The following is a 20,303-nucleotide window of genomic DNA, read 5'->3' as shown; positions in this document are numbered from 1 at the left end:
ACTGTTTGTGTTTGTATTTTGTTCCGTTACCACTTTCCACTCACTGAGAAGTGGGTTTGTTAGCGCTGCAAATAGTTGCAATCTATTCTCCACTTATGATCTTAGATCTTGCCGAAACGTTTTTGTGATCTTATGGTAATATACAGTACTATGCAAATAATAGTGTTTTGAGATATTATTTTATTTCAAAACCTAAGTTTGTGATATTACATGCAAATAAACTACTGTAAGTGGTTCTGTTTTATGCTGAAGTTATTTTATTTACTTATGTATTTATTTATTTAATTTTTAGAGTAATTTTGTTATAAAAACTTGTTCAAAGACCTAGTAACAAGTGATACACTTGGACCATAGTCCCATTATTTCAAACATGTACCAATATCATTGATTGATTGAAAAACTGTAAAAGGTGTCGAGTTGTAATTCCAAATGACTCATTCCTGTAAGACAATAACGTAGAAGAAGTATGCTATTGCATAATTTTGGTTATTTACTTTTTGAAATACATTTTGGTCATCAAAGCTATAGTGACAAAACATGACTTTGGCAACGTAAGATGGCTGCCGTCTGGTTTCGGCAGCGAAGAGCGAATTGTAAACCGGATACAATGTCTATCTTTGACAGTCACTCGTAGATGCACCGGAAGTAATCGTCCGTTTTGGTGACGCTGCATTAGACTGAGACATGGAGCTGTGTAGTGAGTGAAATACTATTTTTTTTATCATACATTTAAGTAATTTTTAATATATTGAATGCAGACTGTGTTAGGTATACAATTAGGTGTTTTATTGCACTGTATAACTTGAAAATATCTCACGGATTTTCTCGACCAAAGTGGCAGCTTTCTGCTGTCGTTAGCTAGCTTTTGTTAAGTGTGGCTAACGTCTGCAATCAAAGCTCAACAAAAATGAATGAATGTGTCTTTGAATTTAGAACTGCAATGATAAATTCATAACGTATGTGACAAATGCGGCAGTATTATTTCCGTCTTTTCACAGGGATTCTCGGGTTGCTCCTCTTCAGTCTGGCTCTCGCTGGAGCTCAGACGCTCACGCCAGGTCACTACCTTTCCCTCTCCGATATTGCTCGACTTCAAAATTTCCTCAATCAGCCCTTCACAGACCTGGAGTCGGCGTACTATTCTGTTGTCGGCCTCACCAAACTTGGTGCCAATGTTCCTGATCATAAGGCACGTAAAGGCTTCTTTATCGTGTTTATATTGAAAGACTGGCCACGTCTTGTACGTTATACTTGACGTTAGCTGCGTAACCTATTCATTATTGACTTTATCTTTGGTTCAGATTAATTAACAAATAGTTATTGTTTTAGGACGTGTGCGAGTTCGTGAATTCCCAGCTTGATCCTACAAATGTCGACTCTGTCTTCTTTGCTGCGGAAACTAGCCGAGCCATATCTGGATGTGAGGTAAGATCACATCTACCTACCTTGGGCTCGGTATTTCCCATATTATGCCTTGAATATGTGAATCTTTTAGAGCCAGATTTGGCTAAGCTTCCTAAGAAGAGAGAGGCATTAATTTCCAAGGGACACCTCACATATTGGAATTTTGAGGACCACTAGCACATATCATGAAAGTAAGACATTGGGCTTCTCCGGTTTTACGTCTTTGCCTAAGAAGTTTACTTCTCCAATCTATCAAGCGAGATAAAGCAGAAATACTTGGAGGATAGAATCGTCAGATTGTACAAATGTTTGAGAGGTGCCTACAACCTTTAAACCACCAAGGGATAATACTCACAATCCTTTACAACAGCAATATTTAACGCACCAATGTAGGTGACAGACTAAGCTAACTTTCTTGTGTTTCTCAACTTTACAACAGCAATATTTAATGCACCAATGTCGGTGACAGACTACGCTAACATTTTTGTGTTTCTCAAGACCTTTTTTTTCCCATTTTAAAGTATGGAACACCATATACAAAATAACTTGCATTAAGAATACAGTCGTAGCGAACAGGAGCAAACATGAACGTTAAAAGTATTCCTGTCACAGGGCCGGGCCAATTAATCGGCCCCTTATTGGGCTTTCAAGCAATTTCCAAAGATAATTAAAAAGACGCCTTTTTATGTTGTTATCAAAGTTTTGAAGGTAAAAGGCCACCAGACTTAAGTCAACACTACTCACCGTCACACTATGATGTTAATTAGGACAAGTGCCATCAAGTTAATCTGAAAGTGTCAAAAAAGTTCCTTTGTGTCTCCGACCAATAAAGTCATCCAACAAAAGAGAAGGAAAGGTTCTATAAATGCAAATTTGACTTTCTGGAGAGGCCTATTTTGCTATTAAGGGGTGGCTGGTGTCTTGAAGAGCTTGTTCGACCCGCCAAAATGTATTTCAGGCAACACCTTCAATTTAATCACATTATTTGGCAAAAGCAGTTGAATGGCCAGTCTTGTTCTATTTCAGGAAACGAATCATGTAAAACAAACTTGTGAACGACCACCTCACTATTTTTTGTGACCACTTAGATCTCTGTGACCAATGAAACCCGAGACATCCTTCTGGCTGCTGTCAGTGAAGACTCTGCTATGAGTCAGATTCACCGGGCCGTAAGTGCGCTTAGCTCTTTGGGGCTTCCTCTGACCTCTCAGGAAGTCGTAAGTGCGCTCACAGCTCGTATCAACAAGGAGGACAACGTCGTAGCGTAAGTTATTATGGAGAGGTTGGATTTAACCATGAGAGTGTTTTTAGGATCTGATTATTTGGGGGTTTGCGATTGACTTTTTGCACAGCATTACCGCAGCTCTGCAAACGGCCACTCGACTTTCTCAGCAGGCAGAACTTGGAGGAATACTTGAGGAAATTGAGGTGAGGCTTTAATGTCCACCAGGTGGTGCTCTGGAGCTTATCTTTGGCAACACTCAACGTGTTGTTTTTTTTAATTATTTGTTTTTTTACTCGCAGGATCTGACAGCACGCTTAGACGACCTTGGGGGCATCTTCCTCCAATTTGAAGAGGGACTCGAGGCCACTGCCACATTTGTAACTGCTGCGTACGCCCTGTCAGATCATGTGGATATTGAGCCTCCCCTCAAACAGGTAATTTTTTAAATTCATGTCACTGCCCTTGAAAAAATAGATGTAAAATAGTAATAGTATTTTATTTGATTTTTTTTTTTTTACTAATAATAGTTGTAAAATAGTTTTTTTTTTTTTTTTTTTACTAATAAATTAAGTGTCACTAAATTACTCTGTTTTCTCTCCAGGACCAAGTCATCCAGCTGGTGAACTCCATTTTCAGCAAGAAATCGTGGGACTCGCTGGCCGAGGCCTTCAGCGTGGCAAATGCTGCAGCGACCCTCTCCAACAACCGTTTTCATGTTCCAGTGGTGGTCAACACTCACGGACCGCCCACTGTGTCACACAGCCAGCCAATCCTTCAGGTAAAAACTCAGAACGTCAGCGTAGTATTTACATGCGTGTCACATACAATGACCCCAGTCATTGTATTTCTCTTGTTTATGCGCAGATTCTTGTTACTGACGTCATGTCTCAGCCTCTTGCCTCAGCCACCGTGCAAGTGGAATCCGCGTATGCTGTTGCTTCTAAGAGCATCATTCTTGGCCAAGCATCGTTCACTCTCAATGAGTATGTCTCAAAAAGAACTGCATATATCACAATCCTTCAATCTTCAATGTGTATTTTTGCTGTTAATATGCTGTTAATAGTAAACCTATATGATACAAAATTGAGTATTTCCTGCCTTTCAGTGGTGTCTTTGAACTGAACTTCATGTCCCACCAACCTGCCAGTGGATATTACCAGTTCACCATTTCTGTGACCGGTGACAGCCGCTTGATCGCCAATCACGTTGAGGTCAGATTATAGCTGAAAATTAGGGTTTTAAAATATTTTTGCATTATATATTTGGCAGTATGATGATTTCAGCTCAAGAAATTGTTTTACTCTGTACTAAGTCTGATTGTGTTGGTGGCGCCCAGAGCTCACCCTGTTTTGAGAGTGTGGTCCTCTCTTAATGCAAATCAGTGATGGTTTCAGCTTCTCACTGGTTACTTTGTATCCAATGAAGGTTTTGATGATCTTGATGACTGGGGGTGGAGCTAGGCAGCTCCACAGATCCTATCTTCTCATTGTGGACGCAAAAAGCTGTGATGACTATTAATGTTCATTTTCCATATCATGTTCCCTTAAAATTTTGATCATTTGTGTGGAGCGCTTTGATTTTTAAGTTGTCATTTGTTGCAATGACGGTCACAATTGCCTTTGTGTTGTGACATCTTTTATGTGCAGCTTAAAGTGAAAGTGTCGACAGAGGTGGCTGTTACCAATATGGACCTTTCTGTGGTGGATAAGGACCAGAGCATTGGAACAAAGACAACAAGGTTAGAATTGACCACTGGTGCACATTTGACCCCCCGCTGGAAATGAGCATCTAAATATTGTTATAAAATGATCCAGGGTCGAGTATCCCTCTAAAGCCAAGAGCTCATTCACCGCCGATAATCACCAGAACTTTGCCATGGCTTTCCAGCTGGTTGATGTCAATACCGGAATTGAACTGACACCCCACCAGGTATGGAAACAGCGCTCGGCATGAACATTTCCCCTCCAAAAGTTAAATGCGTAAAGTTTTTTTGTTCGTGTTCTTCTCTCGCAGACTTTTGTTCGGCTGCACAATCAAAAAACTGGCCAGGAGGTTGTTTTTGTCGCCGAGCCCGATAGCAAGGGTCTGTACAAGTTTGAGTTGGATGCTGCAGAGCGGAAAACAGAATTTGCCCTTATCTCCGGTACATATTCCCTCTATCTGATGGTTGGGGATGCCACACTGGAGAACCCCATCTTGTGGAATGTGGTCAGTGTCCTACTCTTAATCTTGCCTTCCAAAAACATGGCCGACGTTAACGTTAGCCAATTGTCTGTTGAAAGGCGGATGTTATGCTGAGGTTTGCCGACGAGGAAGCCCCAGCAACCATTCAACCCAAGACACTTTACGTCCCCAAACCTGAGATCCAAGTAAAGCTACTTCATAAATAAATTGCGTTTTCTCAATGACAGGGTAAAATCGGACGAAATGTGTTATTTATTTTGAAATGTTATCTTGCTTGTGCAGCACTTATTCAGAGAACCAGAGAAGAAGCCGCCAACGGTTGTTTCCAATGCGTTCACTGCACTTGTCCTTTCCCCCTTCCTCCTTCTGCTTATCCTGGTAAGCAATGCACACCATACCGTATTTTTATGTTTAAACTGATGGAGCATTTTAAAGGAGCTCAGTTCTTATGAAGTCATTAGAATATTTTGTCAGTCTTAATTTTGTTTTTCCCAGAAGGCTTTGTTCTCAAAATGCTTAATTGATAGAATACTTGCCTAAAGTGGGCAGGAAGTCAATATTTTCCACATCTGTGTGTTACTCTTCAATATGAAAAGCGTGATTATGACACATTCTTATTTCTGCTCTCTTGCAGTGGATTAAGCTTGGGGCAAACATTTCCAACTTTAGCTTTTCTCCTAGCACCATTCTCTTCCATGTTGGACATGCAGGTTGGTCTCTTACCATAGATTGCTGTCTCGCAGCGATGTAACAATCTGATTTTGCTATCAGATATTGGTCTGATACTAACTACTCAACCTGTTGCTGGTCATTGCTTCCTCCTTTTTTTTTTTTTTTTAATTCATTTTTGTCCAAAATGGGAAGATACATTTATATTGATAGATGTTTGATTTAAAATCCATATACATTGTCTTAGCCATTTTGTAAAGGATTATATTTAAATAACTCAAAACATTTTAATCAATATTTGTCCAATCGAGCTGAAAAAAAGAGGTTTTAATTTTAGCATCGTTGTCACGTAGAATGTTTTTTTTTTTTTTTTTCCTTCCCTTTTTTCCCTTCAGCGCTGCTGGGCCTGATGTACGTCTACTGGACCCACTTGAACATGTTCCAGACTCTTAAGTACCTGACAATTATCGGTGCTGTAACATTTCTGGCCGGGAACCGCATGCTGGCACAGAAAGCAGTGAAGAGGTAAATGTGCGGTTGGCGTGCTGGCACACAAGATTTTGTCGAGAGTTCCTTCTTCTTGAGAGGGTGGGGAGAGAGCAGAGTCCTTCAGATGTTAAGTACTTGGATGCTCTGAGACCTCTTGATAGTTCTTGGGTCCAAAATAGAGGGAAAAGTGCTGTCCTTGTGGTTTGGGGACTGCGAGTGATATGATGTGAGTGGGCAATTTCTTGTAGAGCCCATAAAGTATCTGAGAGCAATTTCTCTCTTTTGACACTGCCTGAAGATGTTTCTCCTGCTTCACTTTTTCTCTTTTTCTTCCGCCTTTTAATCCTTTTCATTGACGTAGGCAACTAAAGCTAATGACGAGGTCTTCATTTCCTTTATCCACATGCTGCTGTCTTTCTACTCCTCTTCCAGGATTGCCGCCGAGCAAAGTAGTAGGTTGGCAAAGTATAGGAGCCTCCGATAAAGCGCCACTTTTGTAAGAAAAGGGCTGGTTGTGCTCCCAAGCTCACGTAAGGGCTTCCACATAGACCGCATGTGCAGTGCGTACACATCATGGCCGGCCGGCCGCATGCACGGCCGCGCTCAGTCATCCGAGCTCGACTTTCTCATGACTCGCACTTATCATTCCGTAAAAAATTGCCCTGTCCATACTGCATTAATCCCGCCATTGTTTTTTTTTTTCTTTACACGCCATTTGTACACATCAGAATTATGATGAAGTGTGTGCTGAGCCCAAGTTATTAGCATTGTTTGCATCCTGGAATTGGTTGTGGTTTACTTTTTGTTGTGTTTAAATGCATGTTCAGCATCATTGTGTTCTTGGTTTTAATCCATTGTGTTCGTTGGAAAAATTGGGTGAAATCGTTACTATAAACATGCTCATTTTTTTTCTCTGCAGACTTGAAAAAAAATAATCTTAAGACAATAAAAGAAGACACTGAAAGAGCACACGTTCCTCCCCTTGGAGTCCATCACCAATGCATCCCATTACGCTTTGGAACAGCTCTAATGGATGTGTTGCCGAATGGAAGGAAATTCCGAAATTGTTAAAAAAAAAAGAAGACGTCTTTGAGATCATTGCACTTCATCTTCCCCTGAGATTACTTTCTGTACAACACGCCTGTGTAACAGAGTGCTCTGATTTTTCTTTTTCTTTTTTGTGGTTTCTTGGTGAATTATTGTTCTCTTTTTATACATTACCCTTCATCCCCACTCTGCTTATTTCACCTCACAACAATTTTTGCTCATTGTGACACAGCTGCTCATACTGTATGCCAGCAGATGATGACAGCTGATCCCAAGTCACTGGAACTGTAGAACTTGTTTCCTATTTGATCCAAATTTACATCCCCAAGAGAAATTGATCAAAACACACGGGGAATTTGAGAACATGTTTGTTGGTTTTTTTTTTTTTTATTAAATAAAGAAACTGAGGTGAATTCACTTGTTCTTTTTTTGAATGCATGTACAGATTCCCATAGAGCAATTTAAAACAAATGCTGCTGCATACAAATTACTGTACATTATGGCTGTCACTTAGGATTTTTTAACTGTGTATTGCAATGATTATTCTATCAAATAATTGAGTACCTGAGACCCCGCCAACTTCATTATTTAATAATTTACAACGGTGATACTTGAATTGAAGCAAGTGGATATACATACTCAGTTTATTCTACTTCTGGTGAAAGAGTTGTGGTGGATATTGTACAAATGATTGAAAACATATTGTGCGTCTTGAAAATGTCAAAATGCTCAAAAATGGTTGACGCTAAATGAGATGATAAAAAAAAATCTTAAAACAGTACAGTCTCTTGCAGAGTCAAAAGCCAAAGAATAAAAATGTGTTTTCAGGCAAGTTTTAATGTCAGGAAGAGAACAGTATTGCCTGTTTATATATTGTGCAAAAAATGATTGTGCCATGTTCAAATATCAGTGCCAAGCGTGACTACAGCATCACATTGAGCGCGTGACAATATTTTCCCCACAGCGTCAATGAGAATTCAAAATAGCTTTTCATTAAAAAAAAAAGCTGTGATGTTTTTGAGGATGAGCACATGCTGTTTTCATTCTGTGTGTCCTCCCGGCTCGAAGTCTGCAGGGAACAAAAGATTTGAATTACAACAAGTCTGACACGCCGTTCTCTGCTTCCCGTCGAGTATCAAGTCCTTACCTGAGCCTCACGGCATTTCAGGAAGTCCTCTGTACCTCCGATTACTCTGGACGGACGTCAGATCTTCTTTATAGGTTCCTTCGTAGATATCTGCCTGGCGTTTCATATAACTCTCACTTTCGTCTCTGTGGAAAAAGAACACTGATGATTCAGCTTTCATTGTGTTAAAGTAACACAATGGGCTCAGTAATATCCTGTGCTGTGCTTCCAGCTGCTGGATTTGCACACTGTTTACCCGAGACGTTTGCCCATGATGGTTTGAAGAAACTTCCTGGCAGATATTTGACCCAATACTTTCCTGTAGCTGTTTGTAAATATGGCATCGGCGTGGCGGCCCAAACTGAAATCAGACGAAATACAGAAAAAGAATAATGAATCAAAAGTTTACTTTGGACTGACATAGGCTATAAAACAGCGGTTCACTTATACGCCTGGGGTATGTGAGCGTTTAATAGGGATTCAAATCTAATGTATTGGTCTTTAATGCCGTGACAGGAACAGTACATGGTTTCTTTTCAACTTAAGACCAAATTAATTGGAACATGAAATATCTTTTTGCTAAATTGGTACGGTGAAACGTTCTGACTTTATTTTGTTTTGTACAGATGCATATTGTCTCTAGTGACAGTGTTTTTTTCGGGGGCAGGCAAGCCGGAAATAACCAAATGTAGTTCCAAAGTTTTTTAAGTTTTTTTTTTCATCTAGAAATGCTCGAGAGCAGTGTTTTTTTCTTTTCAGTAATGTAACCCATGTGAAATAGTTTTACAGCCCTGTAACACCCAACCAGAGCAAAGCATTTTTGAAAGGGAAGAAGGAAAAAAATTATCTGACGTGCTGTGTCATATATCTCTGAATTACAAAACTTTGGAACTATATTTGCTGCGTGTCGTGCAACTCCACAAAAGATGGACTGTTGGGTTTCTGGCTCGTCTGGTGGAAAATTGCCTGACAGATGTCAATGCACATCCATACAAAACCTAACCAAAAAAAAGACATACTCTGTTATGCAAATTAGTTATTAATATTCCAAATTATTTGCCTGTCATTTGAAAAGTGTACCATTCCTGTCACAACATGAAAAAAAGCCTTTAGATTTTCTCAACTTGCAAAAAACGTGTTAAAATCTCACGACACCTTTGAATAATTCAGAAAATAAAAAGAGTGAAAAAAGCTGCACTCCTATACTCATGTCCCATATTTATGAAGTCAAAAAATAAAAAAAATCAGTTTCACTGTCCCAAAACTTGTGAAGCGTCGTGGACGTGTGGTACTGACCGCAAGTCTGTCCTCTCTTGAGCAGAACTTGTTCCTTCTAGCTTCTCTGGATTCTTTACAGAAGATGTCATCAGAATGGATGTGTCACTTTGGCCAAATCTGAGAAATATCAACACATTAATAATCACAATAAATTTGCCTCATTCAGTTGTGTTGAAAATTACCCACATTCTGTTTAATATAGTGAAATGATGTAGTCACATCTCAGACTAAGAATATTCCCTGCAAATCAAACATTTTATCTGTAATAGCTTGTCTTTTGGCATAGCAATTTCAGAGGGCGCCGCCCTGACATGCAATGGTGTAAAAAAAAAAAAAAAAAAGTGACAACAGCGTGCCAAGCATTGTGTCTGCACTATTTACATCTAAAAAAAACAATGTTCTGAACCATTTAAAAAAAAATACAGTCATTTTAAGCTACTTTTACTGAATGTTGCTTCACATGATTAGAGCTCACCTGATGGAGGGGTACACTGGGGATCCTGATGTCATTAGGAACAGGCAGAAGAACAGCAGCAATGCAGTTTTTTCCATCATAAAGGTTGTCCTGTAGAAGAATGAAGAACAAATTGAATTAGAAAAGAAATGCTGAAACCCCAATTTTTCTCCATGGGGAACTTCAACAACTTTTCCCTAATATGAAAAAACAACAAACATGATCAAAACACATATTATAGTCTTGTTTGGTTTTCACTTACCTCTTTATTGTGTGGGATTTAGGGGAGTTCTTGCTTTTCCAATTTATGCTTTGCTATCCACTCTCATGATCTCTCACTGCTACAAAATACTGCAACACTGAAGTGAATGTGTTCCCCTGCATCCATGGTCAGTTTATACTCAAGCTCCCAGTCACTCCCACATCAGACATCATCACTCCCCTTTCTTGTCTTTGCATGCTCGCGCTCTCAGGCGCTCATTTTCACATTTCTATCGGAAAGAAATTGACATATGATTCACATTTGGATTGATACTGTGATGATGAGTGCAATTATTTAGACTTTTATTATGCTGAAAGGCCCTGCACAGGCAAAGGAGTGGAGGAAATGGTTAAAAATGATTTTAATTAGATCAGAATGATTTTTTTATTGTCTTTGCCACTCAACCAGCATTACAAAAAAAAAAAAAACGCACACACACACACGCACACACATACACACATCTGGACTCTATCTCTTGGCATACAGTATTTTATTCACAAACTCCAGATGAAAGACCATGTAAAATCATTGTTTTATTAAAAAATTGCACCATTAATAAAAATGTGCATCAGCGGAACGCATGGGCTTGTAATGATCTGCAAAGAACACAATTCAAAAATATGCTTCTTAAATTTCCAGTTAATTTACTCTTGACTCGAAAAGGAAAAAGTAGTCTTCCTGGGTTCTGTTTGGTTCATATATGTATGTATGTGTATGTGTATATATATATATATATATATATATATATATATATATATATATATATATATATATATATATATATATATATATATATATATATATATATATATATATATATATATATATATATATATATATATATATATAGTAGTTTATACAGTATAGTAGTTTTAACTTTTAGAACATTTTTTTAAACCATCAATTTTTATGCAAAAGAGGTTGTTTTAAAGTGCTCTATAAATAGGTCTGAGTCAAGACAATGAATACTCAATAGTTTTGAAAAATATTTTATTATCTAAGGGTCAATCATAACAGGTATGGGTGTGACAAAAAATCAACAAGGTATTGTACTCTGATCATTTATCACCTCGAGTATAACTGAAATTAAAATCGTGCTTTTCTGCACGGACGGCATTTCTTAACGGACTGCAGCGGGGGGAATTATTTTCGTGACGGACAGCCCGACTGCAAGACATATTTGTATCTGTATTTGTATTTCTTATGTTCTTTATTAATTCTAGAGCAGTTATCCAGACTAATCCGATTTTTGTGTGTATGTGTGTGTGTGAAATGAGTACGGTTTGTAAAGTCCCCAACCAAGCATGAAGCAGCTTTGGAATTTAACTCAACTGTTTTCCTCTCAGAAAGTTTGGGTCAGGTGTTTACAAGTCAGATTGTTTTGCAATCAGGCAAGAAGTGTAGTTAGCTCAAAAGACAAGCGAGCAACATCCGAGCATTTCAAGACTCAAATAACTTCAGGTCCAAGTTTTCTCGATTTCATCCGAGGACTCCCTGATAATAAAACAACCAATCGAGACAAAGAAGATGAATGCAAACATGAGTATCTTTCTTCAGACTTGGAGCTGGGGAATTCACGAAAAGGTAAATTGAAATCTTGATTATTACTTTGGGTGATTTATGAGAGATGCAGACCGATGTTTTGTCTCTTTGCAGTCTATTTTGAAACCTATGGCTGTCAAATGGATGTTTTGTCTCTTTGCAGTCTATTTTGAAACCTATGGCTGTCAAATGAATGTAAATGATACGGACATTGCTTGGTCCATTCTACAAAGGAGTGGATATCAACGCACTTCACAATTACTTGAGGTACGATTTGATTGCATTGATTCTAAATTGTAACACGTCTGAATGACTTAATAATGGCAACATTCAGCTTTCTTTATAATATGTACTATTTTCTTTGTGCAGGCTGATGTGGTTCTTCTTGTAACCTGCTCCATCAGGTATAATCCATAAAAAACGTATAATTATGTAACATGTTAGTAAATGAACGCATATCCATTGCTTTGTCGTTTAACTTCTACTTCCAATTTTGTGGAACAGAGAAAAAGCCGAACAAACAATCTGGAACAGATTACAGCAATTGACAGCCATGAAGAACAAGCGCCGTAGGAGTCAAACTCCAATGAAAATCGGCATCTTAGGTATTGTTGTCATTATAGCTACACAATATTGATTGAATGTGTTAATTGAGCATGAGAACAAACAATAACACGAGCAACCAAATATTCAATAAATATAAGCAAAGTGCTCTTGACAAAACTTTCCCAGGAAGTGGAAAGAAGCCTAGAATGATTAATTCCCACCCTTTTTCACTTTTTCCTAATTTATATGTTTCCAGCCACATAAATAATACTAAATATCTTAATAGATGTAATGACAATGAATGGCTACATAATCAAAATTAATATTCCAAAATCTATGTATAAGAAAATCTTTTGGATGAGTGTCATTTACTCTCAGGTAGATCAAATGGGCGAATTAAGACAAAATGCAAAATACTGTCCGATCTGACATAGCTGTGGACTGACATGCCATTTGGCCACAGGGCCTTTTTCAACATGGTTTGTTGTGTGTCCATCAAGGTTGCATGGCCGAGAGACTCAAAACGGAGATTTTGGAACGAGAGAAGCTTGTTGATGTGCTTGCTGGGCCCGACGCCTACCGAGATCTTCCCCGTCTGTTGACTGTGGCCGAGGCAGGTCAGCAGGCCAGTAACGTGCTGCTTTCTTTAGAGGAGACTTACGCCGACATCATGCCTGTCCACCACTGTCCTCAGGGACACAGCGCATTTGTGTATGTTTTTGACAGGATGACAATTTCTGATCGTTTTACTCTCTCGTGGTATATACTGAAATGAGGTCCTGCAGGTCCATCATGCGGGGTTGTGACAACATGTGCAGTTATTGCATTGTACCTTTCACCCGGGGCCGCGAAAGGAGTCGTCCTGCCAGCTCTATTCTCGAGGAAGTCCATATCCTGTCCGATCAGGCAAGTTCGAGATGATCAAAACTGTAACTCGCAAATGCAAATCACACAAACTAAAAAGTAAGCAAACGAAAAAGGTAACCGCAAACAAAAAACAAAAAGAGAAAAGCAAGAGAAAAGCACACAAGAAAAGGGAGCACACAAGAAAAAAATGATCTCACGAGAAAAAAGGCAAGCAAGAAAGAAAGCAAGCAAGATAAAAAGAAGCACAAAAGAAAAAAAGTATGCAAGAAAAAAGAGCACTCAAGTAATATGCAAGATAAAAGAAGCACACAAGAAAAAAAAACGACCATGCAAGAAAAAGAGATCACACAAGAAAAACATCACTTAAGAAAAAAGGAAGAAAAAAGCATGCAAAAAAAGAGCACTTAAGCAAAAATTCATAACAAACGGAGCTTATAAGAAAAAACAAACACGCAAGAAAGAATGAGCACGTGAGAAAAAAAACTCAAGAAAAAAGGGGCATGCAAGAAAAAAGGAGCACATTAGAAGAAACAAGCGCAAGAAAAACAGAACTCCTTTTTTCTTGGTGCTTCTCTCTTGTAAGGCCTTTTTCTTATTTGTTTGCTTACTTTTATGTTTGTCCTTTGCACTTCAGGGCCGCTGTAAAACTGAACTGAAGAGGAACTGGAAATATTGACTCAAGTGAGACCTTTGTTTGTATCCGTACAGGGCGTTAAGGAAGTGACATTGCTCGGTCAGAACGTGAACAGCTACCGAGACACATCTGAAGAACAGTTCTGCGGCGCCATACCCACCAATCTGAGCCGCGGCTTTAAGACGGTGTACCGGCCAAAAGTGGGCGGGATGCGTTTCTCTGATTTGATGGACAGAGTTTCACAAGTCGATCCCAACATGAGGATCAGATTCACGTCACCTCATCCCAAAGACTTTCCTGATGAGGTACATGAGCGTTTGTTGAGAGGTGGCGCCTTGAAGCTGCTAGCGTGATATAAATGTAGCCTCACTTCACTAACCTATCCGTGCGTTTGTGTAGGTTTTACATCTGATTGCGGAGAGGGAAAACATTTGTAAGCAGATCCATCTTCCAGCTCAGAGCGGAAGCAATCAAGTCTTGAAAGCCATGCGCCGTGGGTGAGGAACTCTTTATAACTCATTCAATCCCAAAGACGTATTTTTACGTTTTTTTTTTTTTTTTGTAATGATTCCATACATTCAATCCGTTTCTTATTTATTCATTTTTTTTCCATTTTATTCAAGTCTTTGGCGAAAGAAGTTTCTAAAAATGACCGGTACGAAGAAAAATCATCTACTACAGTAATCAATTACTTATGTAATTCAGAACCAAAGTAATTGATTGCTTTGGTTAAGCACTAATGTAATTGATTACCTTAGGTAGTCGTGTATTCATTTGATTGCTTTATGTATTAAAATACCTACGTACTTAGTTAAGCTTAAGTACGAAAGTATTCTATCACTTCAGCTTTAAGTACATGAAGTAATCGATTACTTTAGTACTTGATTGCTTCAAGTATTTATTTTTAAACTTAATTATCTAAATTAGAAACTTAAAGTAATTGATTACTTTATTTACTTCAGTACTAAAGTATTTCATTACTTCTGTGCTTCAGTCATTCAATACTATTTGCTATTTTTAGACCTTTCTTTAGCCAAGCGCTTGAAAAAAATCCTAAATTAAATTAATAAATACCTGGTATTGAATGTCCGGACTCATTAAAAAGCATAAAATCTTTGGAATTAAAAGAGTTAATTACGGCATCACTTTCTCAGTAAATGCGATTTGAGCATTCACATTAATAGGAAAAATGTAAACAATTGATTTAAGGTGGTTTTTTTCGTCGTTATTCTGTCGCCTTTTATAGAGAGATCCAGATTCGGGATTCTTGTTCTCGCTACTGATGTTTAAAACCCACATTTCAGGTATACAAGAGAGACATACCTTGAATTGGTGCAGAACATCAAGAATATCATTCAAGGTAGGTTACACTATTGATTTTGAGTAAGTTTAAATTTGTGTCAATTTCTGGCTTTTTGTATCGCCAAGCAAAATTGGAGCTAACGCTGAGCTCCAGATAAAAACATTGCCATTTTTGTTGGGGACGAATTGATTCAAAACTAATGAATGAGTCATTCATTAAACCCAACATTTTGACTTCAATAACCCATAGCGTGTTCCCTTTTTGTCCCAGGTTGGCGCAATAGTTTTTAGTAAAACCGCAGTGGATTGAAGACTCTTGACTATGGCTACATTGGATTATATTTTTGTATGCTCTGATTTTTACTTCAGGTTGTTCTTTCTGTGCGTGTGTGTGACAGATGTAAGTCTCAGCAGTGACTTCATCTCAGGCTTTTGCGGTGAGAGCGAAGAAGATCATCAGCAGACTTTGTCTCTCATTCGAGAAGTGGGCTACAACATCGGCTTCCTTTTTGCTTATAGCATGAGAAAGGTGACTAAGGCTAGCCTGACACCGTCGCCAAAAGTGACACAATTCCACTTTTTTCTTTTTTTTTTTTTCCCCCTGTGTGGCCTGTATCGGATCTTTTAATGCAGGGGTGTCAAACATTGGACACACGGGCTAGTTCTGGCCCTCACATGGGTTTAATCCAGCCGCTGAGATGATTTTGTAAATCAAAAAACAGCTTTTAATTAATCCAAAAAACTTAAAATGCTATCCACCCATCCTTCCATTTTCTAGAGCCACTTATTCTCACAAGGGTCACAGGTTTGCTGGTGCCTATCCCAGCTCACTTCAGGCAGTAGGCAGGGGATGCCCTGAACTGGTTATCAGCCAATTGCAGGGCAAAATTTGAAATGTTTTATGATTAACTCATTCAGTGCCAGGTATGTATTTTAATTTTTTTTTTTTTTTTAAAGAGTCCAGTCATTAAATCCCAGATACATAGTCTTAAATTTTCTTAACTACATTTATTAACAAATCAATACTTGAGTATCTGGGATTAAATGTCTGTACTCTTAAAAAACGTGAAAATATCTCCCTGGCATTGAATGAGATACTAAAGGTAAGCACGCCAGCTGTGTGTATGATGACACGGTGTCCTCAATTCGCATTTGGGACAGTTTTGGGCCACTTAGCGTTTACACAGGTCACATACAGGTCACATTTATTTGGGAATGTGAATGACCTCACATTGAGAACCTGACAAAAAAAATGCAGTCACTTTTGCTCAATTCCAACATTGTCCTTTTTTGGACTTCTACCTAGAAAACTCATGCATTCCATGCCCTCCAAGATGATGTGCCAGCAGAAGTGAAGCAACGTAGACTGGAGGAGTGTATCAGTGTGTTCAGACAGGAAGCTGCAAAGGTCAACGCCGCTCTTATTGGAACCACTCAACTTGTCCTTGTGGAGGGGGTCAGTACGGGACTCATGGCCTTGATATAAGGCTTGGTCTCATTACACAAGAACTTTTTTTCTTATTCAGATTGTCTGTTTTGTGTAGCTGACTCATTCTTATGCAGGGATACTGTGTTGCGTTACAATTGTATTGTCATCCTGAAAACAGCCCTCTTTTTTTTCATTTCGAAATCCAGCAGCTGTTTATAGAAATGCATAAATTGATTTGTGACGTCTGAAAAAGCTCGCTCTCAGCGGAAGGTGCACATGTTGCTCTGGGTTAGCGCAACCTTGTCAAGCAACAATGCTCAGGGCGCCCTTCTGTTTTCAACAGGACAGTAAGAGATCTTCCAAGGAGCTGTGTGGCAGAACGGATGGCAATATGAAAGTCATCTTCCCAAAAGACGACGTTGCGCTGCATCCTGCAGAATCTCACACTGCTCCAATCAACGTTGGAGACTTTGTGCTAGTCAAGGTGGGATTTACACACACACACACTCATTCTTGCTGTCAGAGTGGGAACATCTCATTGACATTATACATTTCCTAGCCCCTAATCTTAACCATTTCTACAGATTGCCTAACTGTGACACTAAACTCAACCAGAATTCAATTGAAACCTTTACTCTAAAAGCAAGTCTTGACCTTCAAAAAGGTCTGATTTGGTGGAGTCCACCGAGATGGTCCTCACAAGACCTCACAAGAGGTACCCACAAAGGAATTTGGTCCACGCTTTGCAGCAAAAACCAAGGGCACACTCATACCCCCCCCCCCCCCCCCCCCCCTCTCTATGTGTATATATATGTATATATATTTATGTATGTATATGTATATGTGTTGTCTTCTGTAGATCATGTCGGCCAGTTCGCAGAGCTTGAGAGGTCAAGGCTTGTGTCACAGACATCCCTTGGTCCAATCAACACTTGGGTCCAGCAATTAATGTGTTGAATATTTGACTTTGATGGACATTGTAGACTTCTCAAAAAACAAACTGCTATATGTAAGAGTATCATCTCGTCACAAAGGTATTTCAACTTCCATTTTCACTTTCGACTACTGTGTCAGTGTTGATCGTGTGGTTACAAAATCACAACAAAAATGTTAGTACCGACGAGTTTTTTTTTATTATTATTATTATTTATTATTGTTTAAGTAGTTAGGCTCATTGGTTTGAGTGTAAACATTTCCTTTTTAATATTTAGACTTGGGTAGAGGGCCATAGAATGTCTTAGAGCAGCATATTTGTCACATTTTGTTCAGGATTTTTTTTTTTTAGCATGCTATTAACAAAATAAAGAAACACAGACAATTGCCAAAAGCACAGAGTGTCTTGCACGCCGTTCGGATGACAATGCTGTGTGCCAGCTGAAGAAATTTAAATCACGACCCTCATTTACATTTAGTTAGCAAGAGAAAAAAAAAAACCATGCAGTTTTATTGATTTAGAGATAGAAACTAACAAATGTTGAGTATTGAGCAGGCTGGAGTTGTGTGATATCTAATAGACATTTATTCATGTAATATTCATGATGATTCTTCCTCCATGGCGGAAAATAAAATAATAATTTATATGTCATTCCGATCCCGCTGTAAACTGAAAACCCATTTCATATTGATGAAGACACGTTATACTCAGCGGTGCAGGTTCAGTAAACAAGATATTTCAATTTCTGGTTAGAAATTTCAGTACCATACATTTCATATTTAGTTACAAATTAAATCGGCACTGTGCCGAATGAAATTTCTATGCTTGGATTTAATTGTGCAATGTGTGAAAATATCACGATTTAGGTCCATTAAAAAAGATTGTGATATTTTTGTACAAAGTAAAATTCTGTTAAGCATAAATGTTAAGTAGCTGTATGCAATACAGCGTGGCTAAATGAAATCATACATTATTTTCAATTTGACAGTTTATTTCCATTACATCGTTAGTAAATATACCTTGTGAAGATCTAGTGATGAACCATCTTGTCTTCAAATTGCTTATGTTCTTTTGTTGAGGGACCTCCCCGTGTCCTATTTTTTTTCTTCAACATTTTTCGACAAATCCTCTTGTTTGTTTCCCTCCACCTGTGGACGTTATCTTGCACTTTCACCTTTGCATTTCTTATCTTTCAACTACTTTTCCAGTGACTTTTAAGAGGGTGGCGCTTCAGGGCAACACGTAATAAATGGACCTCTGGTTGGTTCTCTGTTCACGTCTCTTTTCCAGTTTCTGTGTGATCCTTTTTTCCAACCCACCTTTGATTCCTTCTTCTGATTGAATTTCCTCACTGATTTTAATCTAGTCTTGTATTTGTGTCAATTTAGTAAGAACTAACATATCAACACATTTCATCTGAGTAAAAATATTTGTGATGAAGATGACAATTTTTTTGTCTGCTCAATGAAGACTGTTTAGCAAGAGTGTATTATGGCTCTGCATCGTTCCCAGGAAATCCCAGGCGTAAACCCCATCTCAATGTTTCGGGTATTTTTTTTTTTTTTTATAATAATTAATTATAGAAATAATATTGTTGACTGTGTTTCAATAATGTTTTTCTTAAACATGACCATTCACACATTTAACAATCATTCATAAAAAAATGATTCAATAAAGAGAAGGACAACGCTATTGTGGATCATAGAACACGCCATGGAAAGAAATTTTATTTTAAGCACACAGGAGAATAAACTGATGCTTTCCTCTTTATCAGACAGTAGATGGCTTAAAAATTTAAACATTCAAAAATAAAAACTTCAAAATCTTTAAATTTCTAACGCCGATTTTCAACAATAGACAAAATGTAGGTTGCTCAAGTACACAGGAGAATATTTCAAAGTCTTGCCCACTTATCAAACCAAATGTTGTACTGATTGGGTTGTGAAATTTTAACTCGTGGCCTTCATGGAAAAGTGTACCATTGAGCGCTTTCAGCGAGGGTTCAAATCCCAGCAACAGCGACACGGACTATAGGGCAGACCTGAAAAAGCAAAGCAGATTATGATTCACATTCAATTTGCTTTAGATGAATCGATTCAATTGTTTCATGGAAAAAATATCAATTCATCAATTATAATTATTGTAGGACATATATATATATATATATATATATATATATATATATATATATATATATATGTGTGTATATATATATATATGTGTATATATGTGTGTGTGTGTATATGTATTTTTGTGTCTGTATTTATGTATTCAGTAATATATACACACACACTTAAGATACGATAAGATTCCTACTTGTAAAATATGATAAACTAGCAGCATCAAGAGTGATACCTGTCAAGAGTCCCAAGAGCTTACCTTACTTTGTATATGTTTGCGCATTTTACTTTCAATTAATCCGCTGAAAAGATTATAGAGCCAGCTGAAAAGAGAGACACCATGATGAATGAGGAAAGGCCCTTAATCATTTTTTCAGGTCAATTGTGCATTGCAGTGTTTATCTCACCTTCCTTTACCGTAGAATTTGACATTCACCTTGCCAACATCTACCACACAGGATTCAATATTGGGTTGAGGATTAAGAGCGACGACTACATTGGCAGTGATTTCTTTCACACTCAAATCAAATTTTCCATTGGTTTTGCTGTTCCAAACAATGAAAAATGGCTGCAGATCCATCTTGTCTTTTCCTGTATACATTGAACCATCTTGTCTTACTCACACAAACAGTTGCTTGGTCCACCAGTCTCCCTTTATGTTGAAGAAGGCGTCATGAATTGCCATTCTGACTTTAGACCCAGGCAGCAAACGGACAGCATAGGAAGGTATCGCCGCAGTCATCACTTGCATACTGGAGGGAATTACATGCAATTAACTAGTTCTTAGTTTG

At 38.2% G+C, this 20,303-nt stretch overlaps 3 protein-coding genes across 4 annotated transcripts; 2 read left to right on the top strand and 1 right to left on the bottom strand.

Annotated features, from left to right (window-relative positions):
* Nucleotides 1-629: 629 nt before the first annotated feature.
* On the top strand, nucleotides 630-7,431 carry rpn2 (ribophorin II). Of its 2 annotated transcripts, XM_088424020.1 has the most exons (18): nucleotides 630-697; nucleotides 999-1,189; nucleotides 1,330-1,425; nucleotides 2,493-2,668; nucleotides 2,757-2,832; nucleotides 2,929-3,063; nucleotides 3,231-3,407; nucleotides 3,494-3,612; nucleotides 3,735-3,840; nucleotides 4,276-4,367; nucleotides 4,444-4,558; nucleotides 4,643-4,837; nucleotides 4,912-4,998; nucleotides 5,096-5,191; nucleotides 5,448-5,523; nucleotides 5,878-6,007; nucleotides 6,404-6,501; nucleotides 6,891-7,431. In XM_088424020.1, the coding sequence occupies exons 1-17, from the start codon at nucleotides 685-687 to the stop codon at nucleotides 6,453-6,455; spliced, it is 1,932 nt and encodes a 643-aa protein (XP_088280146.1). In that variant the 5' UTR covers nucleotides 630-684; the 3' UTR covers nucleotides 6,456-6,501; nucleotides 6,891-7,431. The 2 variants fall into 2 exon arrangements, with proteins under 2 accessions (XP_088280146.1, XP_088280147.1); XM_088424021.1 differs by lacking the exon at nucleotides 6,404-6,501.
* A 203-nt stretch (nucleotides 7,432-7,634) lies between these two features.
* On the bottom strand, nucleotides 7,635-10,241 carry ghrh (growth hormone releasing hormone). The gene is made up of 6 exons (XM_088424022.1): nucleotides 10,139-10,241; nucleotides 9,898-9,987; nucleotides 9,441-9,539; nucleotides 8,401-8,505; nucleotides 8,166-8,290; nucleotides 7,635-8,087 (listed from the first exon to the last, which is right to left on the bottom strand). The coding sequence occupies exons 2-5, from the start codon at nucleotides 9,975-9,977 to the stop codon at nucleotides 8,173-8,175; spliced, it is 402 nt and encodes a 133-aa protein (XP_088280148.1). The 5' UTR covers nucleotides 9,978-9,987; nucleotides 10,139-10,241; the 3' UTR covers nucleotides 7,635-8,087; nucleotides 8,166-8,172.
* Nucleotides 10,242-11,290: 1,049 nt separating this feature from the next.
* cdk5rap1 (CDK5 regulatory subunit associated protein 1) lies at nucleotides 11,291-18,668 on the top strand. The gene is made up of 13 exons (XM_088423556.1): nucleotides 11,291-11,722; nucleotides 11,844-11,947; nucleotides 12,050-12,084; nucleotides 12,185-12,285; nucleotides 12,727-12,937; nucleotides 13,012-13,132; nucleotides 13,802-14,032; nucleotides 14,127-14,224; nucleotides 15,032-15,087; nucleotides 15,428-15,558; nucleotides 16,336-16,485; nucleotides 16,802-16,942; nucleotides 17,318-18,668. Exons 1-13 carry the CDS (start codon nucleotides 11,443-11,445, stop codon nucleotides 17,405-17,407), a joined length of 1,749 nt encoding a protein of 582 aa, XP_088279682.1. The 5' UTR covers nucleotides 11,291-11,442; the 3' UTR covers nucleotides 17,408-18,668.
* The last annotated feature ends 1,635 nt before the right edge of the window (nucleotides 18,669-20,303 follow it).

This window comes from Hippichthys cyanospilos, chromosome 9, assembly GCF_059441005.1.
Source record: "Hippichthys cyanospilos isolate Australia breed blue-spotted pipefish chromosome 9, RoL_Hcya_1.0, whole genome shotgun sequence".
Classification (NCBI taxonomy): domain Eukaryota; kingdom Metazoa; phylum Chordata; class Actinopteri; order Syngnathiformes; family Syngnathidae; genus Hippichthys; species Hippichthys cyanospilos.
The sequence above is the reverse complement of the archived record's forward strand: the minus strand, read 5'-3'. Positions and strand labels throughout refer to the sequence as shown.